The 20,696-nt window shown below is 48.7% G+C and overlaps 1 protein-coding gene across 2 annotated transcripts in view; it reads left to right on the forward strand.

Moving 5' to 3' along the window:
- CA12 (carbonic anhydrase 12) overlaps nt 1-15,019 on the forward strand; it is a 65,714-nt gene extending 50,695 nt beyond the window's left edge. Inside the window, exons 7-11 of one of the 2 annotated variants that reach the window (XM_066276275.1) lie at nt 212-369; nt 1,575-1,701; nt 10,539-10,571; nt 11,418-11,505; nt 12,581-15,019. In XM_066276275.1, coding sequence (XP_066132372.1) covers nt 212-369; nt 1,575-1,701; nt 10,539-10,571; nt 11,418-11,505; nt 12,581-12,653 — 479 coding nt within the window. In that variant the 3' untranslated portion in view covers nt 12,654-15,019. The remainder of the gene's footprint in view (nt 1-211; nt 370-1,574; nt 1,702-10,538; nt 10,572-11,417; nt 11,506-12,580) is intronic. The other variant, XM_066276276.1, reaches the window with a different exon arrangement.
- Nucleotides 15,020-20,696: the final 5,677 nt, after the last annotated feature.

The raw sequence follows: 20,696 nt of genomic DNA on the forward strand, positions 1-20,696 counted from the left end.
TATTAATTCACCCTCTGTAGGAAAAGGATGAAGTGACTCCCATGTGACCCGAAGAAAAATGAATGCTGAAGGCAAGTGTTGTCTGTGACTAGGTCCTTGGGTCAGATGGCCCAGAAAGAGGCTGGTTCCCATTTCAAGGCTCAGTCCTATGCTCAGCTGCCCCACTGCCATAGAAACAAGGATGACACCATCCCCCAACATTTCTCTCCAGGCCAAGAGGTGTACATTCCGGGTTTCAGCATTGAAGAGCTGCTTCCAGAGAGGCCTGCCGAGTACTATCGCTACCAAGGGTCCCTGACCACACCTCCTTGCAACCCCAATGTGCTCTGGACAGTTTTCAGGAACCCCGTGCAAATTTCCAAGGAGCAGGTAAGTGTTGTACCCCTCCAAGTCAGAGACCACATGGTATCACCCATATCATAATCATTGACTTACTTTCCTAGCTTAGAGTTTCGTAGACAAGCTTATGCAAAACCTCTCCAAATGTCACAGGTGCCTGGGAAGCGCAGCAGAAGTTATGTGTGGGGCAGCAAGTCAAATGGGAAAATGAATCTATCGCCACAGTTCTTGAAAAAAGAGTTGTTAAGTTGCATTTCCTACTATACGCTCAGTGGGTGGTGTTCGCCCCGGGAGCGCATGGTCCCTGGACAGGGGCAGGATCAAGTAGGTAGGATCAGGTTAAATCATCTCACAAACTGGGAAGCTGGGACTGCAGCACTGAGAAGTGAGGTTCTGCACCCGCAAGGAGCTCAGTCTAGTGAGGACAGTGATGGTTGGAGGGTTGAGGGAAAACTTGCAGGATCACTTCTGGTTAGCGACAGAGCTAAGAGTTCCAGGTCGCTGCCCGTCCCTCTAACTCCACAGCCTCAGTGTGTCAGGAAGAAAAGAGGCTGGCAAGAGCTGGGGCAGCGCTGCACACTGGCTCACGGCCCACCTACCCGTCCCTGCAGCTCCTTTTCTCCTAGGAGCTACTGATCTGAGTAACCTAGATCAAGGGCAGCAGGTAGACGGACAGGAATAAAGATGTGATGATGAATCAAGAGCAGAAATGTTGGGGGGAAGCAGTAAACTCCTGACCCAGAAACTGCCTTGGAAACAGATTATATAATCTATGTGGGTATACAAAAACTCCATGGAGCTGGCAGTCAGATGACCTGTTAAATTCTCACCTCCTTCTTTCTGTTCCTTCTGATGGGACCATCAGAATAAGGAACCCCAAACCCCTCTGGTTCCAAATCACACTCAGGAGAGGAGTGCAGTCTCTGGCAGAGGCTGAGGAGCCCCGCCAGCACCCCGGATTTTCCTTCCTGCAGGGCAGACTTCAGGCACAAACTGGAGCTAACAGCACTAACCTTCCCCAAAGCCTGGGAGGCGGGAAGACAGGTCAGCTCCCCCAGGCCCAGTCGTCCAGATGCCCGGGGGGCAGAGTAGCAGTTCCGTGGCTTTCCCAGCTACTTTCTACCGTGTCTCCACCAAGGCCACGGGGGTGAGAGCTGGTAGTGCCCTCCTCCTAGAGGTCAGGCAGGGAGCTGCCACTCTGCCCACAGGGTGTGTGTCTGCTCTTCTCCCCATAGCTGGTGGCTCTGGAGACAGCTCTGTACTGCACACACGAGAATGACTCATCCCCCAGAGCAATGGTCAACAACTTCCGGCGGGTCCAGAAGTTTGATGAGAGGTTGGTGTACATCTCCTTCCGACCAGGTGAGGACATGCAGGGTGTGTATGGGGGTGGGGAGGGCAAGACGTCCATTCAGTATGGAGTCGGGGCCCTGCCCTCACGCTCTGTCCCAGATGCCCTTGGGTGGGTTAAGAGCACTCTAGCCACCAGGGGAACCAGGGTGCACGAGGATCTATCACGTGTGGGTTTACTGAGGTCTCCCCCTGCTCCCAACTTCCCTGGGCCTCTGTAGGGAAGCACAGGCCAGGCCTCCGGGCACATGGACCAGAGCCCTCATTGAGTCTGGGACTCTCCCATGGACAGGGAAGAAAAAATGTTCAGGGGGACTGCTCTTCTCTGGAGACCTACCCCTTCTCCTAAGGCATATGATAGCCTCCTTTTTATGAGATCACATGCTTAACTTCTTAGTCTAGGCTTCCTTAGCTTCAGGCCCATCTTCAGCCTTGTTAGGTGATTTACGGCACCACCAGTACCATCAGTGCCCAGGGATGCTCTTTTGAAAGGAGTCACATACAATGTGGTCACAAGCAGCTCGTGGTCTAACGTGGCAGGGCCCGTCTGCACTCACTGCCTTGTTGGCTCATCTCCTCGAAGTCTGCTTAAGCACAGGCACACAGGATCTATTATATTGAGTGAACCTTGTTTGCTTTCTTTCCAATGCTATGGAAGCTCAGTTCTTCCTTTCAATCTGTAACCATAACTCCCCAGAAGGACATTTAACATCTTCACTCGCTCAGTACCTACATCAGTACTGCTGGAAGCCAGGGGCCTGGGAAAGGGGGGAAGGGGTTCACACCCTTCTTCAAACCTCCAAGTTTACTGTCTCACTGTAGATAATTGAGCTGCTCCCGACTTGAGAGCCTGGAGTGCTCAGAGCAGGTAGGTCCGTGAAAGCACCACTTTATCCTCTTACACATCACTTGTGACCAAACTGGGCCAAGTGTTCATAGTTAAAGGTGGCCATTAATCCACTTGCCAGAAAACCAGCTCCCCTTGTCTCTCCTGGTACACCTTGTTTGTTCCTTTCTTAATGTGTGAGATTATAAATATCACCTCCTAAGCATAATTGAACATATGAAGATTATATTTCAAAGCCCTCGTCAGGAAACTTTAGAAACAATTGACTCATACATCTGGGCTCACTTATGTCCTTCTCTGTCCATTATTTAATCAAGAACTGCCCAAGAATGTATCTTTTGTGTTCTCTTCAGATATCACTTAGTTAAGGTAGTTTCCTTCTTTCCTTTTATTTTCTGCTCTGAAAACTGAATCTGTGAACAGACCTTCCTAAAGATTGTGAATATAGATGATGATGGCCATGACAGCATCCCTAGGAAATGCCTCCAATGGACAGCCTGGTCCCTTTGACCTATTCTGGATATAACTTCTTCTTTTCCTTGTCCTCAAAACGTGGTACATAGTAGTCCAAGGTTAAATGGAAATACCTCAACTCTTAAATAAAAGAAAAAACTCTGCCTGCAGAGAAGGGACTTTGCCCACATAGATCAAGTAGAAGTTTGCTTGTGCTTCGAGGATAATCATCAGCTCTGTTCTCTGGGCTGACCTACACAAGTCACAGGGGATAAGGTGACAGATACTTTGTGTCCTCCTGGCTGAATGAGGTGGCAAATTATGTCCTTTCTTTGGCCTTGGTTTCCTCGGCCACAGGATAACAGGTTGGACTAGCTGTGTTAACGACCTTCCAGCGCTAGCGTGTTACGATGCATGTTAGTGGACACTAACAACTGTCCATCCTGACTTTACGTTGCAGGGGCAAGTGTTAAGGGCAGTTACAGAGGATCGGAAGAAACCATGCAGAAACATGATTCTGACATCCCAGAGTAACCCCCTATTTGTAGCGATGAACTGTGGTGTTGGGAGTAATTAGCCATCTTCTTAGACCGCCTCAGGTCTAAGTTGGCGCTTATAGAGTGGGCAGGGCAGTCAGGGGTGTAGCAGAGCGCTTTGGTAGACCCTCCCAGTCTGGCTAAGGGAGCTTGTGAGCCTCTAGGCAGAAGCCCATAGACCACATCCCTGCTTAGGACATCACAATCAAAGCCCAAATGCAGCTTTGTCACTGCCCCTCCTGCACAGCTCACCCAGAGCTGCTGCTCTCCGGAGCCCAGGCTGGGCCCAGCTCTCTCACTGGAGAGTCCATGGCAGTCCAAGGCAAACCTGTTCATTTGGAGGCTGATTATAGAAACTTGGCCAGAATTCTCCCCTTCCTATCACTTCCATAAGATACAGGCAACAAACAGGGCTGTTAGAAAGGACAACGGGGTGGCAGCCCCACAGGAGTGGAACCCCAAACCTCACGCGACCATGGCGCCTGCGCTCAGGAGGGCCTCACACACCACCGCGAAGCGGCCTCGGGCCTGCCATTTCAAACGCACGGGTGAGCCTGTTCATCAGCGTCAACCTGGGCAATCTGGACTCAGCTATTGTACTCAGTGCCCTGAGGCATGTTTGTAATTAGGTGTGGTTTACTCAGGGTGTTCTCTGGAAGTTATCAGGAACTATGGAGTTAGAAATGTTCACCAGGAGAAAAGTGATGTTAAAGAAATCCTCTGGGAGAGAAAGTACATAGACTTTGAGAGGAGGAGCTGGGATTTAACCAAATTGGAGCAACTGGGACTGAACTGTTTCACCTGACCCTGCTTTCTGCTCTGCTGCACTCAGAAGGGAGTACAGGACCTGGTTCTGTCCTCAGGAGGGGTACAGTCTAACCAAGGCTTAGCCCCAGGGCAGGGTGTTCCAGCTCAGGTACTATTGCCATTTGGAGGCTGGATAATTCTTGTTGGGGGGGGGGGGCTGTCCTGTGCATTGTAGCATTAGCAGCACCCTTGGCTTCTACCACTGGGTGCCTGTAGCATCCCCCAGTGTAACGCCCAAAATGTCTCCAGACACAGCCGACTGTTTCAGGCAGAGGAGGAGCACAATCGTCCCTCAGTGAGAACTACTTCCCAGGGGTTGTACGATGACTTTTCTCAGCCCAGACTCATTTTTCCCACTCTTATCACAGCATTCTGGAGTTTTATCACACGCCCTGGCCTTTATCCTATTCCAGCATGACATCTACAGTCTGGTGATGATGACCCCTGAAACAATACGGTTGGGGTCACTAATGTAGAACAGTCACACCCAAGAGAAACTCTGGTCCCCGTATTCTTTTAGAATGTGAGTGTTCTTTTTATATAATTGGGCCTGCCCAGGCTGAGAGAAGTGGGTACGAGAGAAGTACTCCTCCTTAAGGTTACAGAGCTCTTCATCGGGGCCCCGGAGTCTCCCAGGCAGCACCTTTCTTCAGAAACCCTTCAGCATTCTTCTCCCTCCCGTTTGCACAAGGCTTCCTCTTGTGAATGTTGTTGTTTGTTGCCTTTAAAATGCCCGCTCTTTATGGAGAGGTGAAAGTCATGTCAGGCACCTTTTTCAGCTCTTAAAAGTCGCCTCTTCCAAGTGGCACAAATGGAACGCTTGAGCTGAAGAGGAGAAACGGGACTCTTCGTCCTTAATGCAGGAGCCCGGAGAGAGGGAACACATTCTGGGACCGTGCCGATCTCGCAGGGAGTCAGGCACCCAACGTGAGGAAGGAGGGTGACCGCAGAGCAGAGTCACAGCCCAGGGGTCCAAGTCTCGGTTCCTTCATACCTACAGACACCAACACTGGGTCCAGGTGGTGATGGGCAATATATCAAGAACCCATCCAACCTAAATACTGATGTTATTCCCTTGCCAGGACAAGGGAAAGTTGAGGGGCAAGACTAAATGTTTCTATAATCATGTCTTTAGTGGGCCTGCTCTGAGCAGCTGCATGTCACCCTGCGGCGAGCGGGGTCCAGCCGAGACACACTTAGACAAGGGCGCCCACGGCAGATCTGTGGTGTTGCATGCTTAGAATCTGCATGACCCTATGAGAACTGGGTAGTTTTATAAAAACCTTTAAAAAAGAGATAGAAAAAAAATCTTACAAAGCTGAGATGGCTAATTATCTACTTTTTTGATAATTTTTAAGAGTGTATGTTTTGTGCTTATTGACCCTATGTTTCTAAAAGTTCCTGTTTATAAATAAAATATATGTATCCATTCTCCCAAAGTACCCAAATGAAAGACCAGAGGAGTTACCACCTTCCAACGCCCCCTGGGTACAGGGGGCTGAAGAGTCAGCAATCATCAAACATGCTAAGCTGCAAAGTGCAAAGTCCTAGTCCCTTCAGCTAATGCAGTTTAACACACCACATGCTTTCTGAGCACACCCCAGGCTAGGCCCCCTGGGGAACAGAGAGTCCAGCACGGATGTTATCTTGCTCCTCACAACAAGCCTCTAGCACAGAGCAGACCATGTTCGGAAAAGACAGTGGGCAGAGGGGCCAGGCAGAGAGCAGGGATACCCTTTGTGAGGTGGCCAGCTGGTCTTCCCAGCACCACATCCCCGGCACCGTCCACACTACGATGGGCCCCCCTGAACATGGCGGCTGCTTTCATGGGTGCACACCCTTTACTTAGGCTCACACTGTTCCCCTTGGAGTGTGCCTCACCTCTTCTACCTGGAAAATTCTTGCAACTCAATTCTCGTCATATCCTCCCAGAAGTCTTCCGCATTCCCCTGATGCACAGTCTCCTCCTTCAGGGTGGCCAGAACAGTGCGCTCATCTTTTTGAGTCTTAGCGCACCACAGGGTAAGATTTATTACCATTCAGAAAAAGGAAAAATATGTGTTATCCACACACCACAAGCTCCTTAAGGACAGGGGCCATTGCCATCTTACTCACTTTTTGTGCCTGGCATTGTGCCTGGCGCACAGGACAAGCTTGAAAGAATGTAACCAATTCGTTTCCTCCCCTTCCCCTCACCAGCCCCTTCTCTGCAGAATGATTTGAACATAAGTCTGACCAATTGTTAAATTTTACTTCTGTCTTATTCTGCTGTGATCAGTTTGCCAACAGCATTGAAATCAATTTATTTGTTTAAGAAAAATGAAAGATCAGCTTTAACTGCCGAGTTCTGAAGGCCCAGGAGGGAGTTGCCTAGAGATGCTCTCAGGCTTTCTGGCGCTCTGGCCTGACAGGGATAAGACGCCCCAGTCCCATCCATCGTTCTGTCTGCACGAGCAGCCCGGCCACCAAGGCAAGCAGACAGTGCTACACGCCCCAGGCTGGCACTGTAACCCGTGTCATCGCCCAGGATGTAGGTCCCTCAGAGCAGCGTGGCTCTCTCTCCTGGGCCTACATACCTGCTTCTGGAAGGCAAAGCCCTCAGTCCTGATCATGGTTGTAGAAAACCACTTAGTTCCCTCATATAATCTGGTGGTATCTTTTTGGAAGATTTGTTTGTAGAAATTATTTTTTTACTGGGTTATTTCTTTACAGTGTTACTAAGGAAAAGTCCCCAGTTAAATATGTACTCCAAAGACAGTAATGTTCTGCAGTTACTGAAGGCATCTTCCTTTGCTCTTCTTACCAAAGCATCATCCAAAGGAAGGGCTAGCATGTCAGTTACTTGAGTCCACGACATGTGTTTTAATCGTAAAGAGTTTTACCATTCAAAACTGGATTACCAAAACTCTCCCTGCCTCTATTTTCACTACATAACATGTCACCTACAAAAACAGTCCATACTTTAAAGTAATACTTTGAAAAAGGCTGTATTCCTTTTTATCCAAAATTCTGTTTGAATAAACAGAATTGCAAATAGAACTAGAAAATACTAGACGTGTTCCAGGAACCGCAAGCTGCGTCAGAGAGGCTCTGTTCCTCCGGCTGGACTTCTGTTTGCACTTGAGGCTTCAGAAGACCTCAAAAGCAGTTAACCAGCATCCCTCGGTCCAGCAAGATGCCAGTGGAAGACAGCTCCTGAGCCAGCCAGACCAGGTAGCAGTGCCCCTGGGGCAAGCAGCCTGCCGATCTTCTCTGGGGGTCTGTACCTTCCTGGGCGAGGCATGTTGACAGTCAAGTTCTTCTGTGTCTGGGTGGTTTCCTTCTGTGTCACATTGCCTTCTCTCTGCCTGCCCTGGCACGTACCAGAGCGCTTTATGGAGCGCGGATGGCACGGCTTCCCCATGTCTGTACCGTGTGCAACCTTTCCCCAGGGGTTCAGGGGCCCCTCTGTTGCTTTCTCACCCAGTGGCTCTCATGGGCCATCTCTGTCAACCAGCCTGTCTCCATTGCTCCTGTCTGTCCCATTGATCTTCAGTGGGACTACTTGTCTTATCTGCCCTTCAGAAACAAACCATTTCTTTGTTTAACCTGCAGGTGAATTTCTCTAGCTCTATCTCTCCTGCACCATCTGTGATGCCTGTTCTGTACAGCTCCGCTGTGATGCAGGCTTTGGTTTCTCTCTGGGCCCTAGTTCTCCAGTCACCTCCACAGCTCTCCCTGTGCCCCCAAAGTCTCCCTGGCTTCCCTTCTTCCTTTCATTAGTAGATACTTTAGTATCTGCCTCCCGTGCGATGCTGGCCCTGTGGGCTTCATCCAGTCCCACAGAGAAGCCCTGCTTCCTTGATGGTTGGTGCTGTCTCAACCGGCAGGGGACGGCATCCCAGCATCTTCCTGCCTGGGGCTTCCTGCCTGGGGCCAGAATTCTAAGGAGGTGCCACCCTCACCACCATTCCTCTTCCGTAGTAGCTTATGCTCTTTTCCTGATCAGTCAAACTGCTTTGTTTTTGCTGCATCAAAGTCTTAGCTGAAAGCATCTGTCCCGTCTCTGGGGCTTCCCTTGTCTTTGAGGTCGCTGGGTCTCCTTTCCCTTTTCCAAGGAGAGGCAACTGAGGCCTGACAAGTAGTTGGCCGGGAGCAAGGAACCCAGCTCTAGGCCTGGATAAAATTAGGCTGTTACTTATAGGGCCTGACAGAGAGCCAAGGGGTTTACTGCTCAGTGAGCCAGGAAAGCCAAACTCTCTCTCCAGAAAGTCAGCACACCGGGCTCCTGAGAAAGCCCCACTCCCGGAGGCCTTGCTCATGCAGACCCTGCTCAGCTCCCTCAGACCACGGCCCAGGGCCTTTGTGCAGCCCCAGAGTGGGCTGCTCAGCTGTCTGGGGGCCTTGTGGATGTCAGGATGTTTGAGGTGACTGTGACAGTGATGTCTTTAGGAATGTCTAGTTGGATGGCTTGGCCCAGTGGTTAGGCTTACTCTACTTACAGTTTTATGTGGTGAGAACCCATTTGGTACAAGCATCTGGAGTTTTAGGAACAAAGAACAAAAGTGTATTTCATCAAAAGGCGTGAAAAGGAAACCATGACTAGTCGGGGGTTTTCTGGTTTGTTGTTGTTTTTAAGATCCTAGAAGCCTTAGTCGCCTCTAGGTACCTTAAAAAGAAAAAACTCCAAATACCAAATTATAATGTACAGAGGCTACAGACATGCAGGGAACAGAGCGTGTGCTAATACAAACACCCGACACTCTCCCCAGGGGGGACCTCATGTCCTGAGTGTCTCCCGACTCACAGACAAATTCTTGTGTTCAGGTTAGAAGAGAGGGCCTGGGGCGGGGAATGAGACGAGGGGAGCCACTCTCTGCCACGTGGGAGGCCATGGGCTGCTAGCGGTGGCCAAAGAGCCCAGAGAACCCTGTTCTTTGTGGATAGCTCCTCTCCATACCTGCTGTTTATTCTTACAACAGTCCAGGACCACCTGGGGAAGCCAAACCAGAGACTGCAGAGGCCAGCCGTGGGCCAGAGAGATGCAGACTCAATGGGAGATTGTAGGAAAGGGCGGTAGGGAAAGGACCCAGGGCTGATGGCTGTAAGGGAATCAGCCAGACTCTGGCCACAACAGAAGGGCAAGCAAAACCTCACTCTGCAGTCTCAAGTCGGGTTCCCTAGGGTGTCAAGTGACCCAGGGGTAAGTTCCTGGCCCTCGCCTGGCATCTCATACTTAGTCAGGGCTCACCTAGATCTCAGTTGCCATTATGAACTCTAAGGACACAGGCTCTCCTTAGTGTCGGGCTGAGTGGCCACCTTCTGCACAGCTCTAGCCTCCAATGTCAACTAAAACAAGCACCCCTACACACACATATGCTAGAAGTTTCTACTGAAGTCAGAAAACCATCAGACAGGAGGGTACATATGAACAGACTTTGTGTAGACGGAGGGTCTTCCTGGGAGCCCGGGAGCAGCAGCAGGCTGGGCGACCCCGGGAGGCTTCATGATTGGGCTTCTCTGTCTCCCTGAAGATGGAGTCGCCCGTGACCTGCCCCCAGGGAGGTTCCCCACAGGTTGATGATGGGATTTCTCCTTAGCTAAAGGGACACTACTATGTCAGCCCACTGAGGACTCCTAACTCACCCCATTTATCTACAACAATGACGTGCTGAGAGAAGCCACAGTCCCCTGGTTCCACATGGCACAGAAGGAAGGCTGGGGTGGTGGATGTGTTTCCCCTGTTTATCCAGTGGGGCCAGGGCGAAAATAGAACCAATCCATGACAAGACTGGATGGCGCAGGGCAGAAGTCTGGTGACATGTTCCAACTAAGCTCTGCTAGCCCCAGCCAGCCAGACGGGGCAGATCCCTTACTGAGGAAGAAGGTGGTCTGCTAGCCCCAGCCAGCCAGACGGGGCAGATCCCTTACTGAGGAAGAAGGTGGGAACCAGAGAAGCAGGCAGACTCTGGTTCATATCCTTCCTCACCTCCCATTTTGGCCACTTTGTGTTAAAAGCTGAAGTCTTGCCCAAGTTAAGTACAGTACGCTGTGATTAAAGGGCATTAGGAGGAGGGATCACTTGTGAATCTCCGAGGTAGGCAGTTCCTCCTACCTCGTCTGAATAAGCCTAGCACCTCCAACCAAAAGGTAGAGAGCTTCGACACATTGGTCACACCCACCAGTTTGACTCAGTTAACTTCCCATCTTTTCCTCCTCTTCCGAAGTGCAAGACATTACCTACGCAGGACTGAGTCGGGGTATGTGGCCGGCGGGCCGTGCATGCTGCCGCTGGGTGCTCACTGTGATTCTCGGTGTGATCGTGCCTGTGAGACTTCTGGCCCACCCTCTCTGCTTCTCTGTGCTGTTGCTATGGCTCCTGGCTCTTTCTCACTGTGGGTCTTTGATCAAGTCACTCTTTGATTCAAAAATGAACTGCCAATCAAATGCTCCCCTAATGAAAGACCTAATCACTCTAAACAGCATGCGTACATTCACAGAGCCTATCTAAGATCTTCTGTTGGCCATGGTGGAAAGCCATTGCCTAAAAACATGCCTGAGCCCAACGTGGAGGTCGGGTGACTGGCTAGGGGACTTTGGGGATGGGTCTCTGGTTGTTTTGGGCTGTGCAATGGAACTTGAGCAGCCCTGATAAAGAGGCATCCCAATGGGCCTTAAATCCAGCAGGCAAAGATGGAGTAAGTTCTTACTCAGTAGCCCAGGGTTTCTCAAAGTGTGGTGTATGGACCACGCACATCAGCATCAGCTAGAGGTGTCTGGTAAAAATGCAGATTCTGGGCCCCACTCCAGATTGAATCAAGAGTCTCTGGGGTTGGACTCCAAATCTACATTTTAAACAAGTTCTTCAGATGATCCTGATGCAAGTTTGAGAACCCCTGCTGGAGAATGACCACAATTTGCAAATGGCCCCCTCTGAGTAATCCAGCCAGTCCTGCTACCAAAGACCAGAACCTGAGAAGAGGTGGGGAAATGACGCCCTTCGGTGGGTGGGTATGCAGCTGTCATCTGACTTCACACCCATGTGCTGCGGGAAGAGATGAAGGGGAAGGGAGGAGTGTAACATGTGTCCGCTGCCTCTTCACCAGGAATCATTCTTTCGGTGGCCCTGGCTGGTGTTCTTGGCATCTGCATTGTTCTGGCAGTATCCATTTGGCTTTTCAGAAGGAAGAGAAGGTGAGCTGGTTTTGCTTTGAAACGGGAGTGGGTGGCTTATGTGTCCATGAGGTTTAATTTGTCCAGGAAGGCAGCCTGCACAATGAAGGGCCCCTTCACCTTTACCAGCACTTATCCTAGGAGTGCTGGTTCCCACACACCACTTGCTCAGGCCTCCTTTGTATGAGGCCTGGTGGTTCAAGGGTCATTGTGCTCAGAACTGGAAGTATGTCTGCCGGCCTTGCTGCCATTGCCAAAAGCTTGGGCAAGTCTCTGGATCTGGGGTAGGGGGTCCCATTTGCCTAATACGAGCAGCAAGGAGGCTGTTTTCCTTCTAAGATCTTTACATCTGCTTTTCTTCTTTTTATCTATATACTGTATATTGTACTGTGTGTTTACCCCTCCCTCACAGTCTAGTCCCCTCCCATCTCCACGTATCCCCCTGGACCCTCTTCTGTCTGCTCCCACCCCTTCCCTCTGCTAATCACCATGCTGTTGTCTGCGTCTGGGAGGTTCTTTGTTTTTCCTTAATCCCTTCACCGGTTTCACCCAGTCTCTGACAGATGTCCGTCTACTCTCTGTATCTATGAACCTGTTTCTATTTTATTTTGTTCATTAGATTACACATATAAGCGAAATCATATGGTATTTGTCTTTTCTGAGTACAAAAAGGACAGTGAAGAAAAAGTTGATTTCTCAACTCACGTTAGCTATTGATGTCCTTTGCTCATGTTTTTTATTGTCACATTTACTTTTTCCTAAAACCTAATTTATTTTTCCTGGTATAAAAAGAAAGGCTGCCAGGAACCCCGCTATGGAATCAAAGCTTTGAAGCAGGGTGGTAATGAGAGCTTCTTCAAAATGCAAATCTACTATTGTCAGACATTAAAAAAGAACAGTTGGAAAATGAACAGGTCCCATGTTGGTTAATGCTTGATTTGTAGCCATTCCCTCCTAATACCAACAGAATTGGGGGAAGGTCCCCAAGAGAAGAATGTGACCCCTAAACCTTGCCTCATTTCATGGCCGAGTCAGGCTACACGCGGCCTCTCTCTCCTCTTTAACTAATAAGGCTCGTGTGTTCTTGTTCCGGTAGCAAAAAATGTGACAACACTAAAGGCGTCATATACAAACCAGCCATCCGGAAGCAGACTGAGACCCACGCCTGAGGCCCCAGCACTCCAGGCACGTCCACGGAAGAACTTTGCTTTGGATGCTACACACAGTGGCTCCCTGGACACTTGAAATACCTGAGAGTTCTACGGAGCTCAACCTGCAAACACCCCGGACCTTGGCGGCCTCTGGCTGGGTGCCCCTCATCCTGATGCTGCAGCCACCCGCCATGCAGCTGCGGATGGGGAGAGCTCACCACGGAGGCAGGAACTCTGAGAGTCTGTCTGCTTCATCTTGTGAGACCCGTAAGAGGTCTGGATTCCGGGGACACAAACCATGTCGACTGGTGGGGGATGTTACTGATTGAAAAACATTTTTATCCAGGGGTTCACTCAAGCGTTGGTGTCAAATGTCCTGGAAATTCTGCTCTTTGTCCAAGCTTTGAAATGTGCCACTCTGCATAGGTGTTGCTTTTGAGACTCAGGTTTGTTTCCTCAGGGAAGACATTGCTGTCTTCCTCTGATTTCCTTCTACTGTGACAAAGTTTTGGTCTGACCTTGGCACTTGGGGAGTTAGGGAGAGGGGAAACACTGATTCAGGAAGGGTCAAGGTACACGAGACAACAAGAGAAATCCTTTAAAAGATAGTGGAGGCCTCTTCAGAATCCTGTCCTTTGGATCAGAGGCACTGAATAGGTCTGAGAGAGAGAATGGGAAGACACACACGATCTGAGGTCTCAGAAGGTCTAAATATGAGAAGGACGGGATATTAAGCCCAAGCCCGGCCTCTGCCGGTTTTATACAGTACAGATTTATAAATAATCAGGCTCTTCCTTGAAAAGGTACCATTGCTTTCTCTTTCTTAGAGCAGATATGAGTTCTAAGAATCTGCAGAAGCAAAATGATTCAAGAGCTTTGTTTCTTTTGCCCAAATTTCATTTCTGCCACCTTCATGGGTCCCTACTGTCAACCTGGACTTGGGACCCACCTACTTCTCTGACATCAAGAATGTCGAGCCATGGCTTAGTAAAAATGCATTTTCAAGGTATAAACAGCGGGCAGTTATCTGTGGCAGGGCTGGCAGTGTGGTATTTACGGACCAAGCTAAAGGCATGTTACAAAGATTCCTCGGGGTCTCCCCCCAAGTCCCAAAGACAGCTTCTGAGAAAACTTAACTCCTCCCCTCTCCTCCCACGGATGTGAGAGCCCATGGAGGTCAGCAAGGTCCAGGACTGGGAAGGACCTCCGCCACCAGCCTCTCCAGGTCTGCACCTCCCAGTTCACAGAGAACCGTCTCGCTCCCAGTACTCTGACAGCACGAATGTCTTCTTGAAGCACAGGGTTCCTGATGTCATTTTTTCCTTCTGCTCCTCTCTCGACTCTGAGAAGTCTTTGTGCCTTTCACTACTGTCACAGCTTTTCCTGGTGATGCACGCCCTCTGTCTCGGTAGCTTGCTTGTTTGCTAGGCAAGGCCACAAAGGCCCTACTGGAGACACAGAGACGTGGCCGTTCACGAGACTAACAGCACTGGGGCCCGGTGTGGCGTCCCGACTATGCCCTTAGCATACCTGGTGCTGAACAAGTGACAGCAGGGATAACCCTGGTGACCGAGCATGTGAATTAGGTCATGTTTTCTCGGCCTTGGACCAAAGATGCCAATCAGAAACCAATATAAACCACCCCAGAGCTGTGAGACAGACTCAAGAAGCTCGCTACATCTTTTATGGACGAATTGTATGAGAGAACAGAGAGATCACTGTACCTGGCACAGTAGCTTTTCATAAAAAGAAAGGTTTACTGGGTGGGGAAGCAGTGCGTTTCTCTTGCGCGTCCTCCCTCAGTACAGCCCAGGCTCTCACTTCTGGTCCTCGTGGCCGAGACAGAACAAAGCCAGGGAAGCAACAGAAGGCTCCATAATCAGTAGTCAATTCCTGCTCGTCCTTATGGGGTTCCTGAGGTTCTGCCTTTAGACGTGGGAAGGTTTTCTCTGGTTCGCACTCAGTCGGCTGACACCAGCGGCACCACAGCAAACCAGTGCTGGGGAAGGCGTGGGGGCGGGGCGCTGGCTTCTGTGCCTCTGACGAACGGGGTCTTGAGTCTCTCTGCTTTGTTTCTTTACTGTCATCTGGTAAAAATAGTAAAAACCTGTACCCGTTTTCTTAACATTCTTTGCTGCATTGACTATTAATCCCATTTTAAGTTCAGACCTTAAGTTCTTCTCCCCTTCACTAAGCTCTCTGAAGGCCCCCTGGCTGGCGCTTGGGCAGCAGGGCGTCTGCAGCACCCTGTCCCTGTGCCTCGGATGGACCATCGCCACTGTGACGAAGGCTGTTTAGCACTTCCGTATTTATTGTAAGAATGATTGTAATGAACACACATTCTGTAAATATGCGAAATCATAAATAAAAGACTTTTCACATGACTGGGTTTCTGGAGGTGAGCTGAAAGCACTACTATTGGCAGAGCACTTTGTAGTCCCCTGTCTATGCTGATGAGCGACCAGTCGGAATGCATGATGATGTCGTCTGCATCCCAAGCTTAGAGCCTGGCTCCAAAGGAAAACAAGCTGAAGTACTTCGTCACTTTGCTGAGGATGGAGGCCGAGGGCGTGTGCGGCCCAGGCCACCCAGCTGCTGACTGTGGAGCTGGGAAGTTGACCGCGATCAGGGAAAGGGCCTTGAAAAATAGGTCCGATTTAAGCAGATACTTAGAAAAGAGGGAGATGTTCTTAACCAAAGAGCCAGGAATACAGGAAGTGGGTCTCAGGTCTCCTTACTTGACTAGGTATTGTACCTAGTATACTGGTAGCCTCTCTTGGTTGCCTGGCTGTTACCTTAGTTTGGATCCTTTTGCAAAACATGCTATCTCCCTCCATACAATCTTTTGTCTAATTCCAGCTCTCACCTTCAGGTTTGCTCAGGGAGGCAGTCCTCTACAGGTTCCATGTCGGCCCATCATTGTTCATTTGAGTATTTAGAAAAGCGTCTAGTTTTCACTTCGATTGCCCTCGTATGGAGACAGGTACGACAGAAGTCATCTCCCGTCTCCCTCCACAGCCGCTCCTCCCGTTCCCTGAGCTCCAGACACACTTGCTCACACTTGCAGGGATGAGCAGCAAGTGTGGTGGCGAGAGCCATGGGCTGGCGGGGGACACTCGCGTCCTCCTTCAGCCTGGTCATGACCTCTTCGGCGAAATCCCACCAAATGGACAATCTGGAGCACACAGTGCACCAGGAATACAACAAAATATATAGTGTAAGATGTAAAGTTTTAAAGTTCTAGTAGCCACACCAGAAATGTAAAAGACACCACTGACACGCATATATTTTATATAACCCAACAGGTCCAAAATACTATCATTTCAAAATGTAAACATATTTTGACATGAAATATTTTCACTTGTTTTTTTCATACTGAGTCTGAAATCTGGTGTCTATTTTACACTTTTAGCACATCTCAATTCAAATGCTACATTGTCACTGAAAATATTTGATCTATATTTAGACTTCATAAAATTTACAGTTTGAAAAGGCAGATTCACACATTTGCTCCAAATACACTCAAAAGTTTTCCAAATATTTGAATCAATTATCAGCTTTTAAACTTATTAAAATAAAACAAAATAAAATGAACTGAGTTTCTCAGTGTCATTAACCACAGTCCACGTGCTCACAGCCACTGCGCAGACACAGAATACTAACCCTTTCCTTGGACATCATACCCTTTGAGAGGGTAAAACCTAGTGGACTTTCACACAAAAATAAACGCTGCCAGAAAGCCTTGGGGGGAGGGGAAGGAGTGGAGGATGGGAGATAGAGGATGGGGGATCTAAGGAGGCAGACATGGAAGGTGGCAGGAAACAGAGCAGATGGAAAATCAGTCCAAGGTGAACAGAGCAGCTGAGACCAGCTACCTCCCACCTCTTCTCCTGGCTCAGGAAGACACACGTCCCCAGCCCTCCCCCCCAGCCACGCCCTTTGGCCACACCCTGGGGTCCAGGCGCTCAGCAACGACCACAGGCTGGGGTGTCCCAGTGGCTGATGGGAGCCAGGGCTGTTGACACAAGGGCACCTGGTTAACTGCGGAGACCTCAGCGATGTGGGACCCTGCCCAAGTGCTAACTGCAATCCCACCAACCCGCATGTCCTTAGCGTCCTAACATTCCCGCACCTGACAGGGTATCTCCACGCTTCTGGAGCCAGCCAGCCCCATGGGGTTGAGCACCTGAAATCTGAGTCTCCTGAATTATTAAAAAGTCACCTTCCTTTCTTCCTTCAATGCATGGGGAGAAGTCTTGAGACCCACTTACAAAAGGAAACCAGACCTCTGGGGTCACCTGTGGGGACGCGGAGGTGGCCACTGTGCAGTGGGCACCATTTTGGCATCACCACTCATGTCTACATTGGAAATGGCCTGGCAGGGATGCATGGCCCAGGGTGGAGGGGGGAAGGTGTGACAACGCCACATAGGAAGATTCCCATCCGTGCCCTTTCATCATAGGATGCTGGGCAGAGATGGGGCCGAAGTGCTTTGTGAATGGAATTCTCACCGTAAAAATGTATTGCAACCGAGGCAGCAGATCATTATGACTGCAGGTCAACCAGGGCTTCAGCATTGCCTCCTATTTGTTTACCTTTGACTGTTCCAATGCACATTCATGCCAACAGGGCGAGAGGGAGCGCCGCCTGTATCTTACCAAGTGGGAAACTAATCAAGGGCTCTGGCTGTGGGCTAAGCCAAGGTCACACAGCTTCTACAGTGACAGTGTGGGGTCTGCCTTCCACAGCTCCAGCGACATGGAAACACCTTCTTATAATAGAATTTATTATGCTTATCTCAGCCATGCTGTAACCTCATAAAACCCCACAGGCTAAAAACACTAAAGACATCTGTGCCAATGATTTCTGGAAAGTCAACTACCTCCTGCCTCCAATCTGATTGGTAACATTAAACCCTGGCCTCTGTTCAGGGAAAGTCTGACCAAGAATTAACAACCTCAAGTAAGGAGAGGAGTCAGTTAAGCTCCTGGGCTGTTACCCTCACCTCTTAATTTAGCAGAACAAATTCCCAAGGACACAGTCATTGAACTTTCTCTTTTCCTAAGGCTGAACTGGAAAGAAGGAATAAACACACACACACACAGAGTATAATTCTATTTGTATAAAATCTTAAAATATGCAAACTAACCTATAGTGGCAGAAAGCAGATCAGTGGCTGCCTGGGGAATGAGGCTGGGGGCAGGGTGGAGGATGAAGGCATATGAGACATTGTTGAGGTGATGGATGTGTTCATTCTCTTGATTGTGGTGATGATTTCTCCACATATGTCCAAACCGTTCAGATTTTACACTTTAAATATGTGCTATTTATCTTGTATCAGTGATACCTCAATAAAGCTGCAAAAAAAGAATAAAAGAAAAAAGGAAGAAACACCCCCCCCACCCCCCACCCCCGGCCACACACAAAGCCCAGGCACCCTGCCCACTCCTGGCATTTCCATTCAGAGCTTGTCCTCCTGGTGCATCCAGAGGAAGAAACCTGTTGGGGGAGCCCAGGAAGGAGCGTGATCTCCATTCACCTGGCTGGGTATGACCTCTCAATACTCAAGTCAGTGATTTTCAACCTTTATTTTCTCATGGCACACATCAACTAATTACTAAGGGGAAAGAGGTCAGTGCCCCTCTTTCCCCTTAGTAACTGCACGTTTTAAAAATTCTTGGTGTGTCGCGGCATACCAGTTGAAAATCGCTAAGTCAAAATCATTATTTCTGCCTGGCTTCACTCATTTCAAACATTAACTTTTAATTACCTGCAATGAAAACAACAAACTTAGGGCCTATGGGTTCAAGGTCAGAATGAGATCTCTATAGCAACTCTGTGTCAGCAATGACGGGGTCCAGCGCCTTCTCTGGAAGGGGCAGAGACTGCTGGTGAGGCAGGTAACACAACCAGTTACTTCATCGGCTGACACTAGTTTCCTAAGCTACCTAGACATCCAACAGCTCACACGCATCTCAGCTTCTTCTTCCCAACCACCTAACACAGAACCACCTGCAAAGCTTTCCCAAATATGGGACATCTTTTCTGTGAAGACCATGCATGGTCAGGAACTTATCACTCCGTCCTAGCTACTGGGTGAAATGTGGAATAATCTGTGATGCTGGGATATACTAGGAAATACATATTTGCTCCCCAGTTCCTGGCAGTGTTCCTAAATATTATTCACAATAAGCACCTAAGCCATACCCAAGTGTATGCTACAGAGGTGGTGCGTGGACAGGGGCGCTGCTTGCCAGAGGAAGCGGCCGTATGCTTGGGGGATGGGAACTTTCAGCCCCACTCCCTGACCTCCAGGGCCAGAAGAGGGGTGGGGATTCAGTTTAATTACCAATTGCAAATGATTTAATCAAGCATGCCTCCATAAAACCTTAACGAGATGCTCAGAGAACTTCAATACAGGATTGTGCAGAGAGGACGGTGCGCCTGGCGGGGGCACAGATGCTCAGCATTCCTTCCCCATCCTTGACCTCTGCACCTCTTCATCTGGCTGTTCATCTGCATCCTTCGTCATACCCGTTAAAATAAACTGGTGAATATAAGTAACTGTGAGCTGTTCTAAGTTTTGTGAGCTGTTCTAGCAAATTATCAGACCTCAGGAGAGATCCTGGGAACCCACAACTTTTTTTTCATTTGTAAAATTTTATTTATTAATTTTTAGAGAGAGATGAAGGGGAGGGAGGGTGGGAGGGAGGGAGAGAGGGAGGGAGAGAGAAGAGAAAGAGAAGAGAGAGAAATATTAAGTTGTTCTACCTATTTATGCATTCATTGGTTGATTCTTGTATGTGCCCAACTGGGGATCAAACCTACAACCTTGTATTGGGACAATGCTCTAAGTCTAACCAACTGAGCTACCTGGCCAGGGCTGAGAACCCACAATTTAAAAGGCTTTAACAAAAGCCAGTTGGTGAGATTAAGGGATTAAGCAAATAACAAACTCACAGACACAGATAATAGTATGGTGACTACCAGAGGAAAAGGAGGGTTGGAGGAGGTAGAAATGGGTAGAGGGGGGATAAATGGTGATAGACATGACTTGACTTGGGGTGGTGAGCACACAGTACAATATATATAGAGAGATAATGTATTACAGAATTATACACCTGAAACCTATATGATTTTATTAACCAATGTCACCTCAATAAAGTTGATAAAAAAATAATATAAAAAATAAAACTATGTGCCTATGTGAAAAATTTTTTTAAAAGAAAGAAAACCAGTTAGTCAGAAGTATAAATGATGGGACTTCCAACTGGTATCTAAAGTAGAGACAGAGCTGACCCGTGGTGGCACAGTGGATAAACCTGGAACAGTGTCAACCTGGAACGCTGGGGTTGCTGGTTCAAAACCCGGGGCTTACCTGGTCAAGGCACATATGGGAGTTGATGCTCCCTGCTCCTCACCCCCTTTCTCTCTCTCCCTTCTCTAAAATGAATAGTCTTTTAAAAAAATAATTAAGTAGAGACAGTCTTGTGGAACTGAGCCCTTAGTTTGTGGGGTCTGCACTAACTTTGGGCAGGTAGTATCAGAACTGAGTTAAACTGTAGAACATCCACAGTTCATGTTCGCAAGAATTGGAGAACTGCCTGGTTGTGGGAAAATCCACACATGTGGTATCAGAAGTGTTATGAATAAAGGAAAAGGCATTTTCCTTTATTTCATGTCTATCTTTTTTTTTCATGTCTATCTTTTGAACTAATTTCCAACTGACTTTCTTTCTCATGCCTCCTCATTCAAACGCAAAGATATAATGAACAATTACTGTTTGCTAAGCACAGATTAAGTGATGGTGATGCAACCATGACTTTGATAGAGTTTCTATATTCAGTGATAATTGGTATCACAATCTTACTTGGGGAGAGAAACAGAAACCACCAATCATAATATATAGAAGAGCAGTATGAAGAGAACACTAGGTGTCCGTCGACAGAAGAACGGCTAAACAAATTGTATATCCATAAGATGGAATACTATTCAGCAAAAAGTTGCAAATTATTGATATACACAAAAACTTGGGTGAATCTCATAAAATTATGTTGGGTG

The sequence above is a fragment of the Saccopteryx bilineata genome, chromosome 4, assembly GCF_036850765.1.
Source record: "Saccopteryx bilineata isolate mSacBil1 chromosome 4, mSacBil1_pri_phased_curated, whole genome shotgun sequence".
Classification (NCBI taxonomy): Eukaryota; Metazoa; Chordata; class Mammalia; order Chiroptera; family Emballonuridae; genus Saccopteryx; species Saccopteryx bilineata.